The sequence below is a fragment of the Aythya ferina genome (assembly GCF_964211825.1).
Source record: "Aythya ferina genome assembly, chromosome: Z".
Lineage (NCBI taxonomy): Eukaryota > Metazoa > Chordata > Aves > Anseriformes > Anatidae > Aythya > Aythya ferina.
Window position 1 is genome coordinate 9,561,134 of NC_140299.1, and position 27,745 is coordinate 9,588,878.

At 56.4% G+C, this 27,745-nt stretch overlaps 1 protein-coding gene across 6 annotated transcripts in view; it reads left to right on the forward strand.

Moving 5' to 3' along the window:
- Positions 1-27,337, forward strand: part of CNTFR (ciliary neurotrophic factor receptor) — a gene marked incomplete at its 3' end in the record, with an annotated part of 175,404 nt that extends 148,067 nt beyond the window's left edge. For 5 of the 6 annotated variants that reach the window (XM_084505076.1, XM_084505078.1, XM_084505079.1 and 2 more), the window contains 6 exons: positions 5,952-6,069; positions 6,864-7,030; positions 14,111-14,274; positions 24,103-24,283; positions 25,331-25,475; positions 26,115-27,337. In XM_084505076.1, coding sequence (XP_084361202.1) covers positions 5,952-6,069; positions 6,864-7,030; positions 14,111-14,274; positions 24,103-24,283; positions 25,331-25,475; position 26,115 — 776 coding nt within the window. Of the gene's footprint in view, positions 1-5,951; positions 6,070-6,863; positions 7,031-14,110; positions 14,275-24,102; positions 24,284-25,330; positions 25,477-26,114 lie in introns of those variants that run through there. The other variant, XM_084505077.1, reaches the window with a different exon arrangement.
- Between the last annotated feature and the right edge of the window lie 408 nt (positions 27,338-27,745).

Consider the following 27,745-nt stretch of genomic DNA (forward strand, 5'->3'; position numbering starts at 1 on the left):
TTGTGGCCAGGGATGTACTCTCCACCCCCTTGTCCGCCCATGGCCCTATTTGCCGGCACCTTCCCATGGGATCAGCGCAGCCCCTCGTCCCACCCCACTCCTCAGGTCTGCAGGAGCTGGCTGGCGTCCCGGCACGCCGTGTCCCAGGGGCTGCCGAGCAGCTGGTAAGGAGGTTTGGTCATTCCTGCCCCGGGGCTATGTGCGAACCAGTGACCTGGCTCTGAAATGGTTTGTGTTACAGGCAAATCTCCTCGCAGAGGTGTTGGGGGAGGAAAGCTGGCCTGGATGTGAACTCCCCGGGCTGGAGAGCAAATCCCAGCTCTGCTGAGGGCTTCCCGTGCCCCGAGTCCTTCCCAGGGGCCGCATCCTGCCCTCCGGCCCCACCAGCCCCTGCCCCTCGTGGGCACGCAGCACTGCGGGTCCCGTCCCCGTCCGAGGGCTGGCGGTGCTACTGTTGTACACAAAACAATAATCAGCTGCCGTAACGAGGACACGGAGTAGCTGAGCTGGCTTCCCCGCTGCTGTGCCGGCTCCAAGTAGAAACAGCTGCATTTGGTTTGGTTAAATGTTTTATTTACTCCCAATTATCCCAGATAACAGATTTGCTTGCCTTTGTTCAATATTTAATACTGCTTCGGAGCAAAGCTGCTCCGTGCTTTCAGCTGGAGGACGGGCTGATGGGGAGCAGCTCTCTACTGTGGTGGCCTCAGGGGACATCAGGGTCCCAGGGGACAGCTGGAGGTGCCCAGCACCCCCATGGTGTGATGGTCCCAAAAGCACCCAGCCCGGCACCCCAAAAGTGGTCCCATGCAGGAGTTGGGGTGCTCTCACCCATCACACCTCCCTGCTGAGGGGCAGCATTTAGGGCTCGGGGCTTGCACCACGATTTGCACTTAAGCAGGGCTCTGAACTCTGTTACGGGTGAGTAATGCCGCGTGCCTCCTCCCCAAATTTACAGCACTGCCTCTCGGTGTGAATTTTCTGCAAGGGAAATGAGAAAATCCATAGCTTGGTTTATGAGCCTTAATCAGTGTAAAACAGCGCCTTTAAGAAATTTATCTTTTGCTGAGTCTACCCTTTTATTCGGCACCTTCTAGGGAATAAATTCTCTCTCTTTGAGGCTGGGGAGCTGGCTTCTAGGTGGCAATGGGGCTGGGGGACTTCAGTTACAGACCTGGGTCCCTGCACTGGGGACACGCAGGGCCACAGTGTCCCTGGCCCATTTCAGGACCTCCTGGGGAAGAGCAGCCAGGAGGTTTTTCATTTTCATTGGTGTTGTCTTGGGAGGGTTTAGGGCTGGGCCAGGCACTGTTTGAGTGTGGGCATTCTCTGGTGCTAACCTGTGACGGTTTGAGCTCCAGAGAGGGATCTCTCTTTGGTGTGTAACTTCAAGTGGGAGGATGTCCAAGAGCAGCACAGATGAGGGGTATCAGAGCAAAGAGAAGCACGGTCAGAGCATTACCTCCCTCCCTGGATCTAGCCATGGGACACGGCCATACCCCAGCATTTGTGGTGACAGAAGGGACTGTCCCAGCCATAGCCGTGCTGCAGGGAACGCACAGACAGAAGGTGTGCAGCTGATGGAGGCTCAGCCGGGCAGTGGAAACATGATTTATTCATCGCTGTTTTCTTTGTTGTTTCATACCAGCCTGTTGTACACATATGATTTTGGAAAAGTGGCGTTAGATAAATAATGCATTGTGTTTACAGCTGGTGTGTGTGGAACAAAAGGAGCTGGGCAGGTGTGCGTGCAGGCGTGCTGCTCCCGCGTGCATGGTGATGTCTCTGCTCCCCACATGCTCCGGGCTGGCATCTCCACCCCATTAGGGTCCCCGCCATGCCCCCAGCTGCTGCAGCTTTGCTTTTGGCCACCTGGGTGTATTTTCACTTATCTGGTTATGGCTCACAAATGAGCAAAGCAGCAAGGCAGGGCTGGTCGTGGCAGCGGTGCAAAATTCCTCTCTGTGTGAGGACGAGGAGGGGTCTTCCCATCGCTTTTGGCACAAGCAGGGCACGAGGCACAGGAGCGAGCCTGGTGCTGGAGCTGTCCCCTGCACGGGGCAGAGCGCACGCACGCACGCGGGCTGTGTGAGGGCTGGAGCTCTGGCACGAGCACGCGATGCTGTCATGGGCCCTGGAGGTTTTGCTGGCACGAGCTGGGGATGATGAGTTATGCAGGTCATCCCGCGAGCGCAATGTAACATCGGTATCCCCCAGCAGCCCGGGGCCTGAATGTGCCCCAAGTGAAAGAGAAGAAATACCTCCTACAGAAGTGTTTTAGAGGCCTCTTAAAAGTTTTATGGGTACTATTTTTTTGTATCCCTCCACCTGTGGAACAAGGCATCTTTAGTACATTCAGCCCTCAGCGGGAGAGGAAAATTATAACTGATCCATTTCAGAAACCTCTAAAAATGACCTAAAATAACTTTTCTATATATAAAAATGCCACAATTTTAATGTCCATTATCTCATGACCTAGCAGGGCTAGCAAAAGCTATTGTAGATCATTTTTAGTGGTTTCTAAAATGGATCAGTTACACTTTTTCCCTGCACCGTGGGACTCGGGGTACAAAGACAACTGGGCTTTAGAGGTGACGAGAGAGACAAAACCCTGTGTCTGTGCCAGGGCATCCGGGGCTGCTTTCATCCTAGGGGCTGTCCTTGCGCTGTCACCAGCCAGGCAGAGGTGCTGGCACTGGTCAGGCAGCAGCAATTCCCAACGGGCTGCAGACACAGCAGTCAAAGAGATGCAGAGCCCAGGGCAGCACGTGATGGGGAAGGCGACCCCGTCCCTGCCATGGGACTTCTGTGGGGTTTGCAGTGCCGGTGACCCTGATGGAGCAGATTTCACTGCCTGGCAGAGCTCTGCATTTTACAGGGGCATTGCACGGCTTGCAAGAGGGATGAGCCCTTTCACCCCTTCAAGATTTTTGCAGCGAGAGCCCAAGCTGCTGTGCAGAGGGGGCAAGGGGACCGGGAAGCAACCGGGGACTGGGTATCAACCACCCTGGGCCTGCAGAGAGGACGTCAGCAGAGCACGTGGGAGAAGTGGCTTCCTGCCATGCGAGAGGTTAATAGACAGATTAGAGAGGGCAGGCAATGTTTGCAGCGAGAGGGAAGGAGCTCTGCCTTGACAGAGTTCAGCAGCTCCACGAGGCGACAGGGAAGTAAATATTTGCCAGGATTAGGGATGCTGTGTGCTGCCGCTCCCGTGTCCCCCAGAGAAGTGCCCATGTGCCGGGTGGCTGTGGGACACCGAGGCTGTAAGCACCCAGGCTCAAGGGGGCTATGTGATAATGGGGCTGAATTTGGGGGTAATGGGGACTGAGAGCTGGACATCAGCCTGGTGGGATGCGAGAGGTCGGAGCTGGGCTCTGCACACCCAGAGGCGCTGCCCAAAGCCCTCCGTGGGCCTCAGGGCAGAAAAAGCCTCTAATGCTCCCTTGATGGCTTTGTTTTCCTTCGCTGCCTTTCTTGCTCTCTCTATCGGCCGACAGCCTGGCCCACCTCCAAAGACAGCATTACGGAGCGCAGGATCGATTGGAGCCTGCTATTTTATTTGCAGTCTGTAAGAGCCCTTGATGGGCAGGATGAGCTGTGCCGGCGAGGACCTTTCCTTGCTGAGGAGGGGGGTTGCAGGCCACCATCTGCATTGCCCCCCCCCAAGACGCCTGTTGCTTCAGGACTGATGGCTCTTTGGAAATAAAGAGCTTGCAGGAATGTCCCCAGGCAGTGGGGGGACACCCAGAAAGGGAGGGTGACAGCTGAGGTGAGACAGGTTTGTGTGGCAGTGTCCCCTCGGCTGCTGTGGGCTGAGGATGCTGCTTAGGCACGATGGAGGCAGAGACACTTTGGTGGTTTCATCTCCCTTCCCGGCCTCCTTTTCCACCTCTTGCTGGCTAGAGGCACCACAGCTGACCAGTGGAAGCTGCCACAAGCACAGAGGCTGGGGTTTGCATCTGGGCCTCCTATCCCAGTGCAGTACCCAGGATCCTAAAGGTTTTCCCCATGAAGATGCGGCACCTCTGCAGGCTGCTGCGGAGCGGGGATGGAAGTGGCACGGGTGGCCCCTTTCACCACTGAAACAAACCAGGGACTCGAGGCCAACCCAGCCTCCTCGGCACAGATTGCTGAGAGCTGGATCCGGCACAATAGAAGGGACAACAGAGATAAATTATTCACAATGGGGCCAATTGCAGGTCGGCAGCAGTGCAGCACGCAGGTGGGGCATGGGACCGTGATAGGATTTGGGGGGTCCTGTCTCCAAAGCCTGGGCTGGCTCTCACTGGCTCCTGCTGTCATGCAGGAGGCTGTGCCCAGTGCTGAGCACAGCAGCAAGCAGACAGAGGCCCGTGGCATCCCTCCCAGCACCCTCCTCAATGCCTTATTTCCAGCCCCCAGCCCCGTGCGCCGGGTGCCAGGCGGGTGCTGTTAGCTCACACTGCCACCACGCGGCTGCTGGGACACCAAAGCCTGTCCCGAAGTCCCCTGCACCCCTTCACCCCTCCGAAACAACCTCCCCAGAGCCCTCCTGTTGCCTCCTGCAAAGGGTGATGCTGTCCCGTGTTTGCTCCAGCCTCCACCCTGGGGGCATCCGCTGGGGCAGAGAAAGGGTTAAAGGTCTGGCAGGGGAGGAAGAGGAGGAGGAGGAGGATGGAGCCGGAGCGGGGAGCAGGCCCTTGTCTCTGGCCTTGCGATTAGCTGTTCTGCTTCGCTGCAGAGGGTCTGCTTGAATAATTTACCTGTGAGGCTCATTAGCCAAGCTCTGGCCTTCGTCTGCCATCTGAAGGCTGAAACAGCCATTAGGAGGAACACGCACCCCGTATCAGAGCAGCCTCATCGCCCTGCTGCCCCCTCCTTCATCTTGCTGTTGTGCTGCCTGCTTGTTCCATCCAGCCCTGCCCTGAGGTGATGGAGCACGTGAAGCCCTGTGCCTCAGTTTCCCCCTGGGGGACAGGAGACACGTTTCCCCAGGACATTCATCCCTGGGTACTTCATGGCATGGTGCTGTGCCCGCCTCTGCTCTCAGCAACACAGGGGTCCAGGTACTGAGAGGAGTCGACTTTGGCATCAGTTCAGATGATTTTACCAACCTGCAAGGGCCAAATGTATCAGCTAAAAGGTTTCCTCCTGCGGGCACCAGCCCTCAGCATTTCACAGAGACTTCCCGTGGCTCTGGCTGTGCTCCTGCAAAGATCACAGCGTGCTTGTATGTCCGGGCAAGCTGAGTGCAGTGTGAGCACATGGTTGGGTTTAAAACCTTCTGCCTCTAATCTCTAGGACAATCTGACAAGGCCAGAGGTAGCTGCTCCCTGCTGCGTGCTCTTGTCCCATTTCTGGCTGCCTCTGTGTCTCCTGGGATGCAGGACCCAGCCTCCATCCCTGTGATGGGCTTGGGATGCTCTGCTGCTGCCGAGCATTAACACAGCCAGTCCTCCTGAAGAGATGGATCTTCCCTGCTGGCTTCAGGCTGTTCCACTGCATCTTGCCAGATGTGGTCCTTCTCCATCCCTTTATGGACCTCAGGGGTTTCTGAGAATCATCCCTCAACGCAAAGTTTATCACTCCCCAGGGACGTGGCAGAGAAAGCCGTGAGCGCTGCAGCTTAATGGGGTCAAGAGAGCAGCACCTCCTCCCCATCAGAAATGTCTCTGTAGCTGCCTTGAAGATAATTTCTCCCCGTACCTGCCAACCTCCTGTGCCACCCCTTATCTCATCAGAGCAGGTGACCTGCTGGGGGAGGAGGTGAGCAGCTCTGCACAGTCCGAGGCACGGTCTCGTGGTGGATCTCAGCAGCACACACGGGACATGCTTCAAGCTGATTTACACCGCCAGGGTTCTCCTTGAAAAGTATGTCCCCCTCCAGCTGGGAGAGGAGGGACATCCCCTTATTTAGGAGCTGGTGATAAGCCCAACTTGATGAATAATTCCCCTTTCTCTTTCCTCTGCAGCTCCCCCGAAAGAGCCAGTGCTGATGTGCCGGTCCAACAACTACCCGAAGGGTTTCTACTGCAGCTGGCACCTGCCCAGCCCCACCTACATCCCCAATTCCTTCAACATCTCTGTCATGTAAGTGCCCATCAGGGAAGGGTGCAGCAATGGAAGCACTTGTCCCCTGCAGCCTGGAGCAGGTCCCAAAAGGTGCCATGGGTCTCACCTGTGCTGAGCATATGGGGTCGGTATCCAAAAAATGGGCCTGGGGGATGGTGCTGCAGGGACATCCAAATTCTCAAAGAAAGTCGCAAGAAATTCCCGTTTGCCCAGAGGAGATTGCCAAAGCCTCCATCTCCCATATCCCCTTTCTGTGCCCCAAAGTCCATCTTCTCTCCACCACTTGTCCATGCTGGAGGTTGTGCCTGATGTTTTTTTTTTTTGGCAAGTTTGGGACAGCCACGCTCCCTTCTGCAGTGTGCCAGCTGTGGCCAGGCAGCTGCAATGCCCCTAAGCTGGTTTTGGCCATGGCATGGCATCACCCTCACCCTGGCACAACCCTTATAGTGCCATGCCTTAGCTTTTGGGCCTTATTTTTCAGCAGAAAGGAGAGCCTGGTCCTCCCACAGGAGAGGCAGAATCATCCCCTGTGGGGTCTCATCCTTGCAGTGCAGTGGGGGAAGACCAGCAGCAGGCATTGCTTGGGGCCAGCATGATGGCCTTCCTCATGGTCTCTCTGCAGGCTTCCAGGATAACACATCCTCCAGGTCCTTTGCAGACCTTTGGCTGTGGGGGAAATGGCACGTGGGAACTGTGGACTGAGCGGGGTCACCGCTTTGCTGCTGCCTCCTCTTCCTCTCCAGCTGTGTGTGTGCATCCCCATCCCAAGCGTTGTTCTGTAGCTAACAGCTCTTCTCATCCCTGCTTTCCAGACACGGCACGAGAGAGATGGTCTGCGAGAAGGACATCTTTCCCAAAAACAGGTGTCACATCAGATACCTCCAGCTCTTCTCGACGGTGAAGTACAAGGTGACTCTGACAGTCACGAATGCTCTGGGCAAAAACTCCACCTCTCTCACCTTTGACGAGTTCGCCATAGGTAACTTCCGCGGCAGAACCTGGCCTCTCCGAGCCAGTGTTGGGGTTGGCTTGCTCCGTGCACAGCATCTCCTGCCGGAGCGATGGGCCAGGGAAGGGCCAGGCTTTCCAGGTGGAGCCTCTGCATGCCTGGGCGTGAGATGGAGCCACGCTGGCATCCTCCTGGTGCCCTCCCTGTGGTGGTTTCACCCTGCTGGGCAGCCAAACTCTGCCACAACTGCTCTCTCACTCCCCTTCCTCAAAGGAAGAGGGGGAGAAAATAAGATGAAAAGGGCTCAAGGGTTGAAATAAGGACAGGGAGGTTGCTCAACAGTTATCATCACGGGCAAAACAGACTCAGAGTAGGGAGATTAATGTAATTTATTGCCTATTGCTGTGAGAAACAAAATTGTGTTTTTGCAATAGAAGGTGTTAACAAGCTAAAGCAGTGAGAAACTGAAAGCAAATTAAAAACACCTCCCCTCCCCATATTCACCCTCTTCTATGTCCTTTCCATGAGCAACACAAGGGAACAGGCAATGGGGGCTGCGGTCTGTCCCTCTCCCTCACGGTCCCTCTCTGCCCCTGCCCCATATGGGGTCCCTCCCGTGGGATGCCGTCCCTCCCAAACTGAGCCTGCGGGGGCTGCCCTCAGGCAGTAGCTCTTCAAGAACTGCTCCAGATATTTGTCCATACTACAGGGTCCATCCCCCAGGAGCAAACAGCTCCAGCACGGGTCCCCCACGGGTGGCAGCTCCCCCCAGCCCCCCTGCTCCTGCGTGGGCTCCTCTCCACGGGCTGCAGCTCCGGCCCGGGGCCTCCTCCTGCGGGGGCTCTCCATGGGCCGCAGCCTCCTCCAGGCCACATCCACCTGCTCCACCAGGGGCTCCTCCACCCATGGGGCGGCTGCAGCATGGAGATCTGCTCCATGTGGGACCCATGGGCTGCAGGGGGACAGCCTGCTCCAGCAGGGGCCTCTCCACAGGCTGCAGGGGAACTGCTGCTGCCTGCCTGGAGCACCTCCTGCCCTCCTGCTGCACTCACCTGGGGGGCTGCAGGGTTGGGGGAGCAGGGCAGGATGCACATGGTGGTCCCACTGGTGGCCTGGTGTTTAGCCTAGTCCTGTCCCTTGTGGTCCAGGTGTCTTATGGCCGCTGGTGCTCCTCCTTGATAGGGGACTGCTGTGTATGGGGGCAGAGGGCTGAGAAAGTTGTGTGGTCCCTGGCACTGCCTTTCTTGCTCCTCTGAGCATTCCTAAAATAGGGGTTTGCTCTTTGTGCTGGAAGCAGAGTCACAGGAATTAGAACTGGAAGAAAAATTACAGCATCCCATCCCCTTCTCCCCATCCCTAGGCAGAACAAACCCTCCCATGTGCATGCATAGCTCGTGTAGCCCAGGCGTGGTGGCAGGGTTGACCGTGCATGGCTGCTCTGGTCCTCAGAGCACCCCATGGCACCCTGGATGTAAGCACCCAGCAGAGTCCTGCAGGGCAGCTGTAAAAACCCAAGTGTGATAACAGCCATGCCTGTGTCCTGCCTTATCTCCCAGCCCTTTGCAGGGCTGCAGCAGTGCTGGCCAAGCCTCTGCCTGGCACCGACTGAGGCAGGGAGAGCTCAGCCCTGCTGATGATGCTCCTCCAGCAGTGATGGATGGTCGTGGAGCAAGCAATTCAGTGAGGAGAGTGACAAAGCAGGGAGCTGGGCACGGGGATTTTGCCACCAGCCAAAGGCAGATTGCAGCCGGTGCAGTGACAAGGTTGTCCATTCTCGAAGAACAGGAAAAATGGGAGAGAGGAGTTCAGGAACAAGCTGAAAAACAATTTTCTGGTTACATGTGGCGACTACTGGACCAGAGAAATAAAGAAACGAATCCCTGAAGTGCAGCCAGCAGTCAGTCAACGCCTTGGATGTGCTGCATGTGCCAGTCCTGAGCAGCTGTAAGAGCCAGAGTGCAAGAAGAGGAGCTCCACCACTGTTCCAGATTTTCCCTTTCTACCCCAAATGCTGGAAAACATGAAACAAAAAACAGAGTGTCAGGAGTGGGGAAATTATTTTGGAGCAGGGACTGTCTTTTTGTGTCCCCGCAGCTGTGGTCCATGTCCAAAGTTCCTATTCTTTGATGCACAAATATTAGTAACAAGGCAAGGAGCTTAGCAGGGAAACGTGGAGTTCCAGCTGTTTGGGTGTCTTTAAATGGAAACTGTTGTCTTTGTGGAAGATACACTCCTTAAACGAAGGTAACCTCCAGCCTGCAGGCCCAGGGCAGCAATTAAGCTGCATTTTCCGAGTTCCTTGCATTCCCTCCTGCAGGAGTTCAGGGCATCCTCCTGTAACATCTGCATCCCACCCATGCCCTGCCTGGCTTTGCAAACATCTGGTGCCACTCCTGAGCAAAACAGCCGGCACCACCTCGGGAGGAGGAATCTGCCCGTCCCCACTCCAGCACACAAGGGCGGCCCCCCTGGGGAAGCACGTCTGGCTGCGAGCCCACCCATCCCAGCACCAGCACAAGCCGGATTCGGACCAGGAGCTTGAACCCAGCTGGGTCAGAGGAGCAGAGAGCGAGGCCGGCTGCTAGCACGGGCGCAATATCGCTGCCTATACCCAGAGAGCCCGGAGGGATGGATGAAGGGGAACCAGATGTGTCCCGGCAGATGAAGCAGAATGAGACCCCCAGCACCCCGTGGCAGATGCTTAAAGGCATTTGGGGAGGGGGTGATGGGACAGCACGGAGCTTCGCTGTCTTCTGGCCTTAAAATCTCCACGTTCTGCACAGCTACGAAATTCTCCTCCTTGGGATATTTTACGGCTGCTGTGCATAAGAAGAGCAGAGGCAGTGGTGAGCAAGCATTTAAGCAGGCAGCTGACAGGCTTAGCAGAGTTGTTTCAGGATGAACTCAGCCACCACGAGCTTCACCCGTCACCGAGCTTCTCCTTGTGCCTTCCTGGTGTTGTTTTCAATTAAAACAAGCGCGCTGCCTTAGTACATTTTGCCAAGCAATTCTGCTTGGGTGACTTTGAGTGGGAGGAGAGCCTCAGCCCGCCTGCTTTCCTTGCACAAGCATGTCTGCACCTTTTTTTGGGGTCTCCTCTCCATAGCTGCAAATGCATAGTGCAGGGGTGAGCCTGTGTCCCAGCACAGCCAGTGGCACCCAGCAGATGCCACCAGCATCACCCAAGCTGAACTCTCATCTTTAAGGTTACACTGAGCTTTGCTCTGCTAGATGGAGGAGCAGAAAAACCCATGTCTCGGGACAAAATCATTGCACTGGCTCACTGGTGCCAAAGGACAGAGGCATCCGAGGCCAGGCACAAATCCTGCTCTCATGCCCAGCCTGGAGCCAGGGTGAGTGCAGAGCCGAGGCTGCTCCCCGCTGGGACCACCCGCCGACCGGTCACAAAAAGACCCTTGCGAAGAAGTGACCTCCTTTGCTTTTGCTTCCTTCCTCCCCCACCAGAGTCCCCAGCAGAAAATCCCTTCCCCAGCTGCTCGGAAGATGACTCTAATTGAGTGGAAAATGACTGGTGCTTTCTTTTGATATCCCGAGCCGATGCCTTGCTGGCGGTCGCGTGGTGCCAGTTATTAGCAGCCAGCTGCGAGGGGCTGCTCTGCGTTTCCATTTCCAGTGATGGCTGGAAGAGGGTTTCTAGCCCTCTGGCCCCCATCTTTCATCTCGAGGACATCCGGGCTGCCCTCCTCCCTGGCTCGCTGCTGGCAATTTTTTTCATAATTATGTTTTCTGCAAAGGTATCAATATTAATAAAGGTGAGCGTGGGGAGGGCAAGGCTGCGCAAAGCCCTGCAGGCATCAGGGCTCTGGCCCTAAGACAGGAGGAGGTGGGAGAGGGGCTGGAAGAGCAGGAGAAGGGCAGGGTTGGAGGCAGAAGAAGGTGCCAGGCAGCGTGGCTGGGGCAGTGTTGGAACATTAATGGTCCTCCAGGATGTATCCCCCCCTTCCACACAGCTGGCATGAGCATCCTGCAGCCAAGCAGGGACAATCACCACGAGGCCAGCATCCTGCCTTGGTGGCAATGCCTGCCTTCCTCCTAATGGGAGCCTGGGGCAAATTAGCAGCAGGAGATACACATCATTAAACATATAGCATCCTGGTAGCATTGATCATTCTGGGCTGGCGAGATGGCGAGAGCAGGCAGGGCTGCAGCTGCCCTGGGAGCATGGGCAGAGCTGAGCAAGACAGAGCAGAAAGGTTTGCTGGGTGCTAAACCCTGCAAGGGGGAATTGTACCCCAAAGGAGCTGGGAGGCTTTGTGAATGAGCCAAAGGGTTAATAACAGGGTTTCCTGCCTTACCTCATGCCAGCCTGATGGGATGGAGTGGTTTAGAAAAAGGAGACAGTGCTCAGGACAGGAGGAAGGTGGCCATGCAGGTATGGGTGCCTTGCCACATCTGCCACCCCTGTCCCCTGTGTCACCTTGGGAAAGTTGCTCTCAGCTGTGGCTCTGGGGTGATTAAAGCACAGAGCATCGCAGAGGGGCTGCGTGAGGACGAATGTGCCCGCCTCTGTGAGGAATTCAGTCCCTGAACACAGGTATACAGTTGCCTAGGCAGAAGGTCAGTTCAATTCATACTACTTAGGGAGGCAGAATTAAATTACCGAGACTGACATTTGGCTAAGACATGGAGTTTAATATCGTTCTTCTCAGAGAAAATGCCAGGGGATATTTAACGGCCGCAGGGCATTCATTTCAGTGCGGGGTGGGAGGACGGGTGCCCGGTGGTCGAGGGGGCTCAGGCAGCACCTCCTTCCATAGATACTTGTGGTCCTGTGTGAGCCTGCAGAGCCTTAGGAAAAGCCTGGCCTGACAGCAAAACACAGAGATAACTGCTGGGCCCTTTCTCATCCTGAAAGTGAAGCGGGACGAGCTGTGAGCTGCGGCCTGGCCAAATCCTGTGTCTCCTTCTCAGGAATGTTTGGAGATGCTCCGTCAGCTCTGTGGGATAATGTTACATCTGGTTTTGTGGCCGCTTAACCAATGCTCAGCCTAATGCCCATCGTCCATTATTATTATTACTATTATTGCTTATATTGCATTACTGCCTGCGGGCCTGCACTGAAGACAGGGCTCTATTATGCTCACTGATGTACAGCCAGACAGCCCCTGCCTCGCAATTTGCTCTCTAAATGGACTGGGCAGACAAAGGCTGGGGGAAAGCGGAGTGCTCGTCCCTGTGTGGGGAGCAGGGACCTGGGATGCTGCGGAGGATGAAGGACTCCTTCAAGGTCAAGCTCTGGATGAGGTGCAAGAGGTGATGTGGGGCCCCACATCCTGGCATCCCCGCTGTGCTGGAGGGACGTGGCAGGAGCGGCTCCAGCGTTGTGCTCCTGGAGGGGCTGGCACTGCTGTGCCTCACACAAGCCTGGGCAGGAGTCCCACGGATGGGGGGAGGACACGTGGGGAGGCTGCTGCAGCCCTCGTGCTGGGGACTGCTGGTTTTCCCATCAACACGGCGCCGTTTGAAGGCTCGCTGCAGCCAGGAGCTCTGCTGTGCACACTCAGAGCCAGGACAGCCTTCCCTCATGGCCAGGGACAGACACCGACCCATGTGAGGGGATCACATCCCTGCAAAATGTAGGGCTGGCTCCCCCCTCAGCATCAGGGCACCGTCTTTTGCTCTTCTCCAACCCGCCACGGCACTGGCGTGGCTGTGTTTGAGCATCCCTCTGCCAGGGCTCTGTGTTTTCACACCAAAAAGCAAAACTGAGTCCCCTGCCTTACACCAGGGCCCAGCTCAAGAGTTTTGACACCCCATCGCGGCCATCCCCACCCCAGTGCTTTCATGCCTTACCGGGGAGCCGCAGTTTGCAGTCATCTGCATTCGTTCAGCCAAGCAGACTTTTGTTTTGCAAACCCAGCCCGCCGAGCCAGCGCTGGATTTATATTTTTCCGTATGTGTTTGGACTCCAAGGCCCTGTCGATGGAAGCTGATGTCCAGCCCAAGCCCAGGGATTCAAAGCAAGCGGGGGAATTACACAGCCATCTGGAGTAGCTCAGCACTGCAGTACCAGCAAATCATCCCTCCGCAGCAGCTCCTGCCTGCCTCGTGGGGTTCCCCCTTGCTGTACCTTCTTTGGGGTGACCGCACTGGGATGGGCTCCTCCTGGCCCTGGCATCCCTGCTCCGTGCTTGGGAGTGGAGATCGGTGCTAGTGCCTTCACCAGCTTTTGCTCAAGGTGCTCAGAACGGGGCTACATTGCTTAATCCAGGGATTTTAAGGCCAGGGGTGACAGTTTCTTCACGCATACTTCGTGTGGATTTGGGGGATGTTGAGAACATGCCTGGAGCACGAGGACTCATGTGCACCACTGCTCTCAGAGCACACAGACAGCCCCCTTCACCCCAGCTGCCCCAAGCCTACAGCAGAGCCTGCAGGACATCCCCATGCACAGCTCCTCAGGAGGGATGTGCTTTGCAGCCAGCCTGCCAGATCCCTTTACAACCCGTATTTTGGGCTTTTTAGGGCTTTGCTATTACAAAGTGGGAGCTTGAGCTGCTGGGAGCTGAGCAGACTTTTGGTGAGGAGCTGGGCTCACCCTGCAGCAGGCAATGCCGTGCATCACAGCGTTTGCTCCCAGCACTTTAAAGTAGCAGCAACAATGAAGCACATTGCATAGCTAGCAGTCATTTAATATTCTCTTGAAATCCATGCTAGGAAATGAGAAAATACCCCCCTGTTCCTAAAGCAGAGCAGGGGTGAAAGAGACCTGGGGTGGAAGGTGAGCATCAGTCCTTTGCCTGCTGTGCATACAATGTGCCAACACCTGGGATCCCTGGCCCTAAATCAGGGGCCAAACTCTGCCTTGTTACTGTGAGATGAGCAGGTGTGATGGTGGGTCAGACTCCCAGCAGCCAGGAGAAGAAAGGTAAAAACAGGGTTTGGGCTTGGTGGGCTCCTTGCTGTGACCCCAGTACCAGTGGGGACGAGGGCTGCAGTTTGCTCCAGCCACCACTGACATCTCCGTGGTGGTGGTGACTCTGCACCAGGACAGCCATGGCCCTGACCTGGCCTGTGGACACAAAAAGTGTTTTTCTGTGTCTCATCAGCCATCACCTGGGCTTTAACACCCAATCTTTTCTCTTCCAGTAAAGCCAGACCCTCCAGAGAGCGTGGTGGCCAAGCCTGTGCCCAATAACCCCCGGCGGCTGGAGGTGGCATGGCAAAACCCCTCGTCCTGGCCCGACCCTGAGTCCTTCCCACTCAAGTTCTTCCTGCGGTATCGGCCCCTCATCCTGGACCAGTGGCAGCACGTAAGTGATGCTGAGCAGGAGGCAGCGCGGTGGCAACGTGGGGATGTGCTGGCAACGAGTGGTCAGGGACTGAAACATGTCTATTTACTGCCCAGGCAGCACAGCCCCTTTTCTTCTCCCTTTCCCTCCTCCCTCCTCTCTCCCTCCTTCTTTCAAGTCACATTCTGCCTACAAATGTGCTCTGCAGGCTCTCCCCTCTCCTCATTTTAATCCGTGGCCTGTATCTATTTTCCATACATATGTTCTATATAAAACCTGCCAACGAGATGTAAAAGGCATTCAAAGTATAAATGTCACTGCATTTAAATGTGCCTCTGCCACATTTAGATTTTGAACTGAAGATAAAATACCGCTCGCCGTAACTCAGAGCACAGTTGGTAATGGAGCAGTTGCCGTGATGTTATCGTCCCTCTTACTTTTATTTCTTGTTTCTTTAAAAAAAAAAAATGTCAGTGAAATCCTTGGCAGCCCGGAGGACAGATTTCATTTGTTAGTTGCAGGAAGATAACGAACAGGCTTTTTTTTTTTTTTTTCCTTTTTGCTTTTTTTTTTTTTTTTCCGTGCGCTGCTTGCATGCTCCACTTGTGAAGGAAAGCAATCTGCCTCTGGATGAGAAGTGCTGCCGCGCTGGCATGTCTCATCCAACATCCCTTCTCTGCTGAGCTGGGCCAGAGGAAAGCCAATTAGGCAAGCGTATCAGTTTTTTGCTTGATGAACCATTTTGCCCCACCAAACAAAAGACAAATAGGAGCCAACACCTGGTCCCCGGGGAGCTCACCTGTGCTGCGGAGCCAAGCGGGATTTTCTGCCAGGCAGCTCTTCTTAGGGAGAAAAATATCTCAAAAAGGGGATGAGAGGCTTTGTGCCATGTTTGTGTCTCTGTAATTCGTCGTCATCCCAGCGGCTTTTTCTCTTTCTGTTGTTTTCCTTTGATAAGGCAGCGACATGGGTCTTGTTTCAGATTGAAGCGTTTTGCTGACAGCTTTGAAAACCAGACAGGGGCTGGGAGAGGTTTCTCCCACTTGTCTCTCCTTGCCTTTCTCTTCTCATGGAGAGGGAGAGAGCAGCCGCCAAGCGCTCCGCTGGGGTAAGGCAGCGATGGGGGAGTTTGGATATTCGCTTGCTGGGGACAGTATTTCCATTTGGGGGGGTAGACGTTCAAATCGTGGAAAAATGGGGAGAATGCATGGGAAATATGAAATGCAATGTCAATTTGTTCATCTTGTGAAACTGCTGGGGAATTAAGCTGATGTTTTCCCCTGCCACAGCCTGGTCCTCGTGATGAGTGCCAGCGAGCCACCTCCTGCCTCGACACCTTTGGGCTGGCTGGTGCCTCCACCAGAAGGTGCTGGGAGCTGTGCCTCTGAGGGGACAGCGTGGCATCTCCCTCAGTGCTCTCAGGCACACAGCATTCATGGGAGGTACTGGGGGCACTGGTGGCAAGGCACCCTGGCTGCAAAAGGCAACTTCAGGGCAGTCAAAACTTGGTTTCTCCTTACTAAAGATGCCCTGAGCTGGGGAGGGAGAGCAGTCCTCTGGGTGGGTGCATGGAGAGCTGGAAGAGCTCCTCTCTCCGCATCCCATGAGGGCATGGTGGTTCTGGTGCCACTTGTAATCTGTGACCCCTTGTGAGTCACGTTTTCCCAGTCACTGGCTGGTGGAGAAGTGTGTTTGGGGAATAATTTCCTCGGTGAGCGAGTGCAAACATTCAACGAGCGAGGTACCAGCCTTGCTTTCTGACTCCCTACCCTGCCGGCTGCGTAATGAAAAATCTGATTTGTGCATGATTTGAGGAAAACTGCCACTATTCATCAGATGAATTATTTGCGAAGCCTAATTCAATCAGCTCCTGAACACCGGGGATGGCAGTGCTGCAGCAGCCAGAGCCCTGGGCCCCCTTGATGCAAGCAGACACAGCCCTGCTTAGCCCACATGGGCACTCTGCAAATGCAGGGATTTGCCCCCAGAAGTGACCCCTGTGGTGCTGGCATGCTGTGAGCACAGCCAAGCCATGCTGAGCTCTGCTTCTCTAAATCTATTGCTCACTGGCACCTTGAGGGTACCTCCATACCCCAAAATCCAGCCCAGGAGAGGGAAGGGCATGGCTTGGTGGGACCAAGCCCGGCTCAGCCACCCCACGTGTCCTGAGGTGGTGGTCTCTCCTCTGTGAGATGGGTGCCTTGAGATAGGATGCAGCAGGATTCATATTTGCACAGCGCAGTTTTAATTCTCCTGGCGGGCTGGGTGCCACGTGGGGATGTCCTGCATCCCTGTGGGAGCACAGCTACTAGGGAGCACCAGGGACTGGCCAGAGCCACAGCCATCCGTGCTCGCACGTGGTGTTTCTTGGCAGAAGCAGCAGCTCTCCTTCCTCCCCTCCATCTCCCATTATCTGCACAGGGGCTGATTTATGCACAGCACCTCGGCAGACAGGACTGAATGAGCACTAATAGGATCAGATGGATGTCGAGCTGTCGAATACCGTAGGGCCTGATTCAATCAGCGTCTGCTTTCTCCCAGGCTCTTCCTTTCAGGATTTTAATAATGCCAGGCCTTGGCACCAGAAGATGAAGCCGTCCGTGGCGGGAGCAGTGGATCTTATCGAGAGCACTGCTGGGCCAGCTAGCCATCAGCACGCACCCGCAGCCCCCCCGGGGACAGCCTGGTGATGCTTGGGCGTCCAACCCAGGATGTGCAGAGCAAGGGACACGGCAGGGACCCCTGTCCCCTCCCTGGTATGGCAGAGAGCTTGCAAAGGTGCATTTGAGCCTCAGCATCCCTTTCCCTGGCTCAGCAGCGCATTTCCGCTCAGACCACTTAGCAGCTCTCGTGTTGGAGTTTGCTCTGGGAGTTATTAGCGTGCGCTCTGGGATTTATTAGCGCGGAGAGATGATGAGCGTCCACGTGTGCAGGATGCTCCTCACACCAGAACCATCATACCACCTCGCAGAAACACCACTGAACCTGGCCACCAGCTTTTCCTCTCTGTTCAGGGCACAAATGTGGCACAAGACCTGGTGTCAGATCAGGTGGACGCTGACTCCCCTCTGCCCCACTGGCACCGAGCTCGCCCAGAAAGCTGAGCAACCTCCCTTTCTGGAATTGGGGCTGGCAGTTTCCTTCCTGCCAGAAGAGAGATGGGATATTTGTAGCCTAAACAGGTTTCTTTATTCTCTCTTTTTGGCAGAATCTCACGTTCTGTCTCCTAAATATAAAACATTAAATGTTTAGGGTATCCTTTATTTTTCTCCTGCTTTTAAGTTTGTAATTCAAGCCAGATTAGCATGGTTTCCTCTTCTGTTTTATAGCCCCATCCTGGCCCCAAGCGAGCTCTCCTAATGCTCTCAGATGTTCCTCTAATGGATTACCTAGGCTGGAACTGGATACCCTTTCCTAATGGATTGCTAATAGCCTGTTTCTGGTTTTACAGGCTCCTTCGGTTAACTCACAACAGCAGCCATCTCCGTGCGCACAGCCGAGCTCCCTGCAGGAGGGCAGGCGGCTCCCTGGCCGTGCGCGCGTCCCCGCAGGTGGCTGCGTGGCCAGGGATGTCCCAGGGGACTTTAGGGAGCCCGGGATGGCTCGTGCACCAGATCTGCTCCTTCTGGGAGCCGGGTCAGGACCTCCTCATTCCCGTTTCTTACAGAGACAGCATGCGCTGAGCACTGGTGGGCTCAGTGCATGGCCCGGGGACCTGGTGGTGCTCAGAGGTACTTCTTGAGCCGGCGGCCAGGCCAAGGGAGGATTTCCTCCGGTGAGTTGCCAGCAATTTGCAGATGCCGTCGAGAAGTCTAGTTGAACCCATTGGTCGTGCTGACAACATGAAATGTTAACGAACCGTGAGGCGGGCTGCGCCTCAGATCTTGAGATTTGCAGTAAAAGGTCATGAGATATTTAAAGCTAATAATGTGGTTGGGTTCTCTCCTTCCTCTTCTGTTTTGGAAGCATTAGAGCCACGTCCGTGAGCAGTTGCAAAGGCTGGAAACATCCTTCTTTAGAAGAGCAAGCAGAGGCCCTCACGCCATGCTGGGACATAAGGAGCTGGGGCCACAAGCAGGGGTCTGTGCAGGGACTGCTGCAGGGTGACAGCCAGGGCAGGTTTAGGGACATCTCCCCAGGCAAAGCAACATTTTTGGTCAAACGTGTGAATCTCACAGACTGACATAACCCACTAGTATGTCCTAACGCAACCCGTGACGGGCAAGGGGAGGGAAGGCAATCAGAGTGACCTGCAGCCACGTCCCCACCGGGGTGGCAGCAATGCCACTTGGCACCGGGCACACTTCTTTGTGCCCGTTTGCATCTGCCATGCTGCTTTGCCTGTGCTTCCATTCCTCTCCAGGCAACCTTGGCAGGGAGGTCACCCTGACCCAGCGCCGTTACAGCTTCACGCCTGGTAGCTTTTACTGCAGCACTTCTCTCCCTTCCCCTCCTGGCTGCAAAGTCACTGATTAAAAAAAAAAAAAAAAGGAAAAAAAAAAAAAAGGAGGAGGGGAATTAATATGAGGGAGTGAAACATTGAGGCTGGAATTGTTGCTTGCAGCTTGGTATGGGATAAGCAGGGCTAGAGGGGGCTCCAGGGAAGGATGAGGGTAGGAGGCACGTCTGCTGTATTCCCCCAGGCCACTGCATCAGCCCCAGCAGCAGGAGGAGGGTTTTGCGTGGTAAATGCATCTCTCACTGCCTGGAGAGTGGTGCCGAGTGCCCCAAGCATCCCAGACCCCATCCTCCTGCGGCGGCGAGCTCAGACAGTTGTCACTTGGCAGGAGGGGAAGGCGCATCCGGAGAAAGAGTCCCATTATTAACGAGATTACAGCTGCGCTTTCAAAGATGCTCTTTATTTTAAGCCAGAAGGGAGCCATTCAGCCTCATCTGGTGTGAGACAAGCCAGGCTGCGGAGGAGCCCTGCAATATCTCGTCCTCCCAGGCTGATGGCTGGGGCTGGGCGGCGCACAGCAGTGTTACAGCAGCCTTTACAGTGGGGTGACAGCAGGGACGATGGCTCAGACCCCGCTGGGCTCCTCAGCTACCTGGCTGGCGGAGGGGAAGCAGAGGGGAAGGAGGGTCCTTCTCTTTTCCCCACCTTTCAGTTATTCCAGAGACCAGGGAGAAAGTTTTGTCTGGAGTTAGCCAAACCGATTCCTGCAGTGCTGCAGAAAAAGGAGGGAGGCATTTGGGGGCTCTTTTATGAGTAATTAATGTCAGACCTATTTGATCTCCAGACGTGGCTGTGGAAGGGGAAAAGCAAAACCTCTCTTTGCCACTGACTGCATCGTTTCACAGGCATCAGTGTCTGTTTGCTGTGACCCAGCTTGGGGAGGTTAACCCTGGTTTGGGGAAGGGCAAAGCCCACCAGGGGCAGGTCCCCCTGGGGCTCTGCAGAATGAAGGCACCTAAACCAGCAGCTGCCCATATAACGTGAGCAAATCCCACAAAGCTCATCGCAGCTTGATGGCAACACCATCCTCCTCCTGGTCCTGGCTCCCCCATTATCCCAGATAACCTGGGGAGACCCCCGAGGAGGCACCGTGCTTGTCAGACCCAGGCTGTGCTCTGGATGGTCACTCGTGGCTTCTCCTTCTGCATTCCCATGCTTATGAGTCGTGGTGGAGGCTGGGTGAGCAGAGAAGCTTCAGTCCTGCAAGAGCCGGGGTGCTTCTTTTGTTTTGGGGAAGCCAGGCTCACCCAGGATCAATGTAACACCTGGGGTAGGTGCATGGTCTCTGCACTAGCATACACAGAGGGTTTGGTGCTCGCTGTATCCACACTCTCTCCTCTCCAAAAATCTGTTTTTCCTTCTGACTTGAAGCCCACCCATCCCAGCTAAATCTAGGAAGTTCAGTGGTGCATCAGCACATGATAGAAGGAGACAGCCTCAGGTTGTCAGCCTTGCAGGCGTGCACAGAGGCTGCCTCTCCGTGTCTAAAAGGATGGGGTGAAGATGGCAGCAAAGCGAATTGTCCTTTGATGTGGAGCAGTGGATTTCTTCTTCCACGGAGGAAGGGAAATAGTTAGGCTTTCTATCCTTTCTGGGGACAGTTTGCACATCCCCTTAGCTTTGGGGCAGGTGGTGCTGCCGGGAGGGCACCCAGGGGATCATCCAGCAGGAGCTCAAAGTCTGTTTTGGGGTTTGCTCAGTCCCAGCCTCACAGGTCAGTGCTGGATTACACTGTGGGACCAACGGGTGCCAGCATCCTTGTCACCTGAGGGGGTGACACAGGAGAGCAGGAGGTGTTAAGGAATGGAAAGCAGAGCTGCAAACACATTTTCATGTGGGATGCTCAGAGATGCATCTGATCCCCTCCCATCGCCCCCTCCACTGCTTCCCAACACACCCCAGGATGGGCTCAGGGGGTCTGTGGCCATGGCAAGGGATGGGATGCCAGCCCATGCTGTCCTAGGCAAGCTGTCGGCTTAATTACTGTGTTCAAGGGCTTTTTTTTTTTTTTTTTCCATTTCTTTCTCTCCCTCTCCCTCTCCCTCTCCCTCTCTCTCTTTTTTCCAATGCTAATAGCTCTGCATTGCACTGGCTACTGATCCCTCATTAATCTGGGCAGCGCTTCACAGCCAGCCGGAGTGACTTTTGGCAGGTGCACAAAGGCAGGCTGCAAAATGCAGACCCCCCATCCAAAAAAAATTACCATGCACAGCCTTCCTCCAACTTTTGTCTCTGTGTGGCAGGGACGCGGATTAAGGAATTTCTCCCTCTCCCTTTGATGCTGTGTGTCCATCCATCCCTCCACGACCTCCCCAGTCCTATCCCCCCCACCTCTCCCTGTCTGTGTCCAGTTGGACCCGCTCCCTGCGTGCTTTCCCATCTGCTGCAGCAGCATTTCTGTGCTCAGCCACCCAGGGACTTCTCAGCCACCACAGCAAAGCTGTCCCCTCTTGGATGCATCCTCCAGCTGCCCAGCTCAGAAATGCCACTTGCAGAACACGAGCTAAAGCTCCAGACATCCTGTATACAGGAGAAATGGATACCATAATCTCTGCCTTCCCTTTTCATCTGTTGTCTAAAAAGCTTAGGGCAGCATCATCCCAGATCCCACGAGCAAGATGCTCCAGCCTGGGTCCCAGGGAGCATCCTCCCGGGCAAGGCACAGCCTTGACCCCATCATGCCACCAATGCTCATCTGCAAACACTCGGCTGCAGACTGGCTGCACCCTGGGGGCAGCAGGAATTGCTCCCGAGTGGAAGGGAGCTGTGAGGCTCTTCAGGATGGAGAAAATCCTACAGAGCAGCAACCATCAGGACCTCAGCAGGGTTGCTGTGACCCTGGTCAGAGAGCAGGCAGGAGAGCTCAGAGGGTGCCAAAAGCCCTAAAAAACCCACAAGGCAGCTGGATAACCCCAGCACGTCCTCACAAGCCCCCTGCTTCCCAGCCTGGTGGGATGTTCTGCTCAGGATGAGTCTGACCCTGCTGAGCACCCTGATCCAGACTGGGTTTGGGGCAGAGGAGGGCTGGAGCTGGGAGGGTTTGGTGTGGGTCTCAGCAAAGACCCAGTGCAACTTGGAGGATGCTCAGCTGTGTCTTGCAGGAGGGATTGGCATCCTCCTCTTCTTTTCCCCACCCTCCCAGACTTCCCAGAATTTCCCTTTTCACTTATCCTGTAAGTAAAATGGGCTAAAACCCTTTTCTTGCAGGACAGGATGTCTCTGCCCACTCTGGGAAGCGAGTATCTAATGCTGGGCATGGACAGTGCTGGGGACCATGAGCCACTAAAGAGGGCTGCTAGAAGCCTGACCCTGTTTCTGAGTTGAGAAGCAGCACGTGTGATCCCAGAGCTGGCTTTTTGCCTCTCCAGCATGCTGGAAATGGGAAAACCCAGCACGGAGCCACACCGGGGTCTGGGGACTTGCCTGCCCCTGCCCTATGCAAAGCACCCTCCGTACAGGCATCTCTCCGTGCAGGTGGCTGCAGTCACGCCCTGCCCCTTAGGTCCTTTGGGGCTGCCTCCTGCCCACCCCTGGGGTCAGTGTCACCCTGGGGTGGCCCTCGGCAGCCCGCAGCCGTGGCCCCTTTCATCTCGCCGGCATCCCAAATGAGTGGTGACACCCGGCGCTGCCGTGGCACGGCTCCAACCACTCTTCCCGACATCAAGCAGCGGGGTGACGGGGGGACAGGGGACAGGGGACAGGCACCATGGCACGCTCTGACCTCTGATCCCAGCCTAGGAGTAGCAACAGCTGTGCTGGAGCGGTTTTAGGGCTGCGTGCCTCGGGATCATGATCGGAGCATTAAAGGCACCCGCGGTGGCTCAGCCCCCAGAGCATGGCTGAATGATGCCAAACACCAAAGCCTGCAGGAGGAACCCAAAACCTGCAAGCTCCCTGCCTGGCACCCCAAATAGCTGCCAGCACCCCCTCTTTGCACTGCACCAGCACCGAGCCTCGGGTTCAAGGAGAGGCAGGGCTCAGCGTCCCCCATATACAGCCCCAAAAACGCATCGGTGGGACAGATGCACGCCTTTCGCCCTGCTCCCCCGTGGGTTTGGTAGCAGCTTCACGCCTCGCGGGCGGCAGGAGGCCCTTTGCTCCGTGCCGGCAGATGTGCTGCAGATGTGGGGCTCCGAGCCGGCCGGGCCGTGCGAGCAGCTGGGAGCGCAGAGCCGGGCGTGCGGAGGGATGGATGCGGTGCTCGAGGAGGGAACGGGGGCAGAAAGGCTTTTGCCTACAGAGAGACACGGACAAAGGGGTCCCCCCCTCGCTGGTGGGGATCCCCAAAGTGGCTGCGAAAGCTGGTGGGTGAGGTTTGTAAGTCAGAAGGGTTAAATCTGTGCTGGGGTGTTGGACGTGCTGTGCAGGTGAGGTGGGAACAGCTCCTGCTCCTGCACTCCAGTTGCAAGCCCTGGCTGGGTGCTGGGGCTCACCGGGCACAAAAATTGCTGTGGCACCTGCCCTGCTCCACGTCCCCGTCCCCAGAGCTGGCCAAAAACACCGGGACCTCGACACCGCGCTTGGGCTAGAAGCCATCAGCAGGTTGTGAGGCCAAGCACCGTGCCCTCCCTCCCCCCCAGCAGATGGGCTGCATCAGAGCCCTCATCCTCATCCCCAGACAAGTTTATTGCCAACACGTGTCTGCAGAGGAGGAGGTTTGCATCAGACGGGTGTGGGGGGAGGAAAGGGCTGTGCAGAGGGGCGCCCACGGCCACTCAGGGGTTGGGTGCCCCCCATGCCCCACACAAGGGCAGGGCAAATGGGAAACGAAGCCAGCAGGGTATTAAGCTTTAATCTCAAAGAAGGGTTCGTGGTGGTACGCAGCACAGCCTCTGCAATGTGATCCTACAGTGGTCCCTTTGGTGACCCCATAAGGCCCGAGCAGCCCGGCTCCATCCCCAGCAGGTCGTGTGGGTGTGGAGCTTTCCTCCTCTGTCCCTCCTGCGTGGGTCCCAGCATCCCAACATGTCCGAGCGGAGCCTGCCTGCGCATTTACTAGTTTCTGGTGACCTCTAGAGGAAGCAGCTCCACTCTGTCTCTGCAAATCCGGGAGCAGGATGGAGCCTCGCTGCACCCTTGGCTTAGCTGCAGTTGGAGCATCTCCCCCCGCACCCCTGTGCTGGGCTCAGTGCTCATGCCCCTGGCCAAAATCTCCCCAGAAAAGCCTTCAGGATGGCTTAGAGGATGTCAGGCGTAAGGGTGCAAGGGCTGACTCCCTGCCTCTTGCCTTTTGTGCACAGCCAGCTTCAAGCCCAGCCCTTAACACCCTTCTTCTGCGTTTTTGCTGGAAGAGCCTGATAACCTCTCCTTACGATGGCACCAAAGTGCCGTGAGGTCTCTTTATAACCCCATAGGACTAAACCCATTGATCACCTTACCGCTGCCCGCAGGTCGAGCTGTCGGACGGGACGTCTCACACCATCACGGATGCCTACGCGGGCAAGGAGTACATCATCCAGGTGGCCGCCAAAGACAACGACATCGGCACGTGGAGCGACTGGAGCGTGGCTGTCCATGCCACGCCCTGGACGGAGGAGCCCAAGCACCTCACCACGGAGGCCCAGATCACAGGTAAAACCCCCATATGGCACAAAATCCCAGGGGTCCTGGCCATGGAGACCCCCCAGCCCTGGGGAGCCCATGCCTTCAGCCCCTCTGCGGCCCCGGCAGCAGGTCAGGCAGTGTCCCACAAAGTGCTGACTCAGCTCTCCTGCCTCTGGCATCCTCCTCACCAGGATGCTCCAAGCGCCACGGCGAAGCTTGGGATTTATTATTATTCTCTGGAGCGCTGCCCCCCCCCCCCCTTCTCCAGTCCTACCTCTCCCCTCCACACCTCCGACCCCGCACAATGGCTCGGAGCGATGCCAATTAGAAATAAAAGCCACGAAGTTAACAAGCCTCTGTTTCTAGGAAAGGGCTGGGACCGTGTCCAAATGCATGTTATCAGCCCTCGGCTTCCCAGAAGGATGGGAGCAGGCCCTGCGCCGGTTCCCCCCACTGGCACCAGCTGCAGGCTGGCTGGGAAGCACTGGGGGCAGGCAGGGAAGCGCCAGGAGCCGGGGACACATGCGTGTGTGTGTGCGTGTGTGAGCACACACAGGGTGTTTTCCCAGCCAGGAGTGCGTGCACAGCTGGCCAGATGTGCACACAGGGAGGGGGTGTGTGTGCAAAATGCAAATACCACCCCTGATGGCACCAAGAGCACGCGGTGGGGGTCCTTGGTCCAAGTATAGGGCTGGGTCCCAGCAAGGTTTGGATGAGATTAACAGCAGGTGGCTGCGGGGCATGAGGCAGCTTGGAAGGGAACACACAAGTTTGGGGACCCAGGGGTGTGCCACACTGCTGGCTGGCATCCCAGCGGGGCTCGGGATAATGCTAGCAGGGTGGCTGCAGGTCCTATGTAGGACCAGGGAAGGGCCAGCATGGGCATGGTGCACCGGGGGCACTCTGGGACCCTCTGGGTCCTGTGTGAGAGCAGTGAAAGTCCCATGGACCATGCCATCCCCTGACTCATCATCCCAGCCACCCAGCTCAGCAAGGGGCAATTTGGGGACATCCCCATGGGATGCATCCCGGGGTGCCCTGCCTCCCCTCACCATCTGCTCTCCCTCCCCACAGAGACGACGAGCACCAGCACCTCCTCTTTCGTGCCACCCCCCACCACTAAAATCTGCGACAAGGGGGCCGTGGTGGGCAGCGGGGCCGTGGCAGTGTGTTGGACAGCTGGACTGGTCTTGGCTGCTTATGGTGTCCTCTTTATTTAGTGAGTATGGCCCAAATTGGAGGGGTGAGAGATGGGGTGGGGTGCTGGGGGGGGTCATGGAGGGTTGAGGGGCTCTGACATGGTTGGGAAGGGGGCACTAAGCAGGCTGTGGGTGAGGAGAATTGGGTATGAGGCATTTGGGGTGTGTTTGCAGTTATTGGTCAACGCACTGAATTTGGCCGCTTTTCCAAATCAGGCATTCTGGTGGGAATTTCTCAAAATGTCTTTTCAAACTCTTTTCCCAAAGCCTGCAAAGGGGTTGGGCTTAGACCCCTCGTGCTCAGCAGTGATGGGGCATAAATGATGTGCCACCACTGCCCTGGGGGTGTGTGTGTGCCACCCACGAAGTGCCACAGCCTGTCACTTGCCCATAGAGGAGCACCCATGGGTGCAGGGTTTTTTGCTCCCCTCTGGCATGACATTGGTGGTGGCAGTGGGAGAGGTGGTGGCACACAGCCAGGGGTGCAAAGGCAGAGTCTGGCCCTGGGAGGAGGATATGGGGGTTTTGGATGCACAGGTGAATTTCCTCTTGGGAAAAGGTCAGAGTCCTCTCGGCGTGTCCCCAGAGCCACCAGTGTCGGTGGCCGGACACAGCCGAGCCTGGAGCAAGACTGGTGACCCCTCTCCTCCCCGTCACAGATCCCCGTCCGTCACAGCCCAGCGGAGACAACCTCCCACCGCCACCGCCACCGCCACCACCGCCCTCCCCTCCGCCTCCCTCCCGGTTTGAGTCTCTTATCTCTTCGATTTTGCACACATTGAGGACGTATCACGCTTCTCGCCATCGCTGCGGAGGAGGACAGAGCCACCACCGCCGCCGCCGCTGCCGCCGCCCCCGGGGACCTGCCCCGAAAACCTCGCCGAGCCCAGAGCGAGGACACGCACTCGTCCCCCTGCCACCCGCCCTGTCCCTGCTCCCAGCAAGGCGCAGCGAGCCCGGGCACCGTGCCGCAGCCCCGGGACCCCGCGGGCCAGCCCCGCCATCGCTCATACAGCTAACCCGCCACGCCAAAGACGTGCCACCGCCACGCCACCGCGCTGCCGGGACGCGGGTGACAACGTGACAGCGTGCTCGGAAGAGGGGACGGGACATTTCTGGGGGACGCTCCCAGCCCACGGCCATGGGGGGAGCCCCAAGGACCGGACTCGTCACCGCGAGCTCTTGACCGCACGGGAAAGCCAGAGGAGTGCAGGGTGGGGACTCGGTCCCCTCCCAGGGGATAGTGGAAGGATGAACTGGTGGCTTTCACAAGTGCGGTGAGGAGTAGGGAGCTGGCTCGTTCTTAATGGGAAAAAAAAAAATTGGGTTTGAAATGGGGATAAAAATGATAAAAGCCCAAGCTCCCTCTGGAAGAGCAACCCAGCGCCTGCCCCTCCAGACAGCCCCTAGCAGCACCCAGAGGAGCCTTCATCACCCCCATCCCCACACCCCCACGCTCTTTTAACCACGTTGGATACAGGGAATCGCCTCCATTGATGTCTTTGTCTTAATTCTTTGAGAAAATAAGAATAGCCCTGCTGTCCCCACTAGAGCTGGTGCCCTGCAGACCTGTCCCCCGCTGTCCCCGGCTGTCCCCGGTCCTGCTCTGCTCTCCTCCCCGCCCCACCCCAGGCCCTGTTTTGTAAAGACAGCTCCTCTTGTCCCTGCCCGCACCCAAGCGCAGTATTTAATACCGTACGTCCTAGTATTCCAACTGTTGACATGCTGTATTTGAATTTTTTATAGATGTATATATATAAAAAAAAAAAAAGAAAAAGAAACAAAAAAGAGAAGAAGGAAAAAAAAAAAAAAAGCCCACAGAGACACACGCACACACACATGCACCAGGAGAGACGGTCTTCATTAAATGATCATTTCATGACCACTGGCAGCCCTGGGCGTTATTTCCCTTCTGGCTGGGTGGGTTTGGCTCCCCACACCCAGGCACGGTCCTGGCTGTGATGGGGAGGATGTGGGGACAGTAGGGAGAGGGACAGAGACAGCACCACCTCCCCGGGAGGAACCCAAAACCTGGCCTCCAGGACATCCCGAGAAGGTGTAAGGATGCTTGGGGGCTACCCACCCCTGGAAACTCCTGGTGATGAAAAGAGGATGGCTGTCACCACCTCGTGTGGCACCCACGCTGTGCCAGGGAGGTGGCCGTGTGCCACCTGTCCCCATTTCTGGGTTTTGGGGGATCCCCCATGTCCCTGAGCTCTGGCCATACCCTGTCACCTTTTGGGGAGGCAGGAGGATGGAGGGCTGGAGGCATCTCCAGGGGCAGGAGACG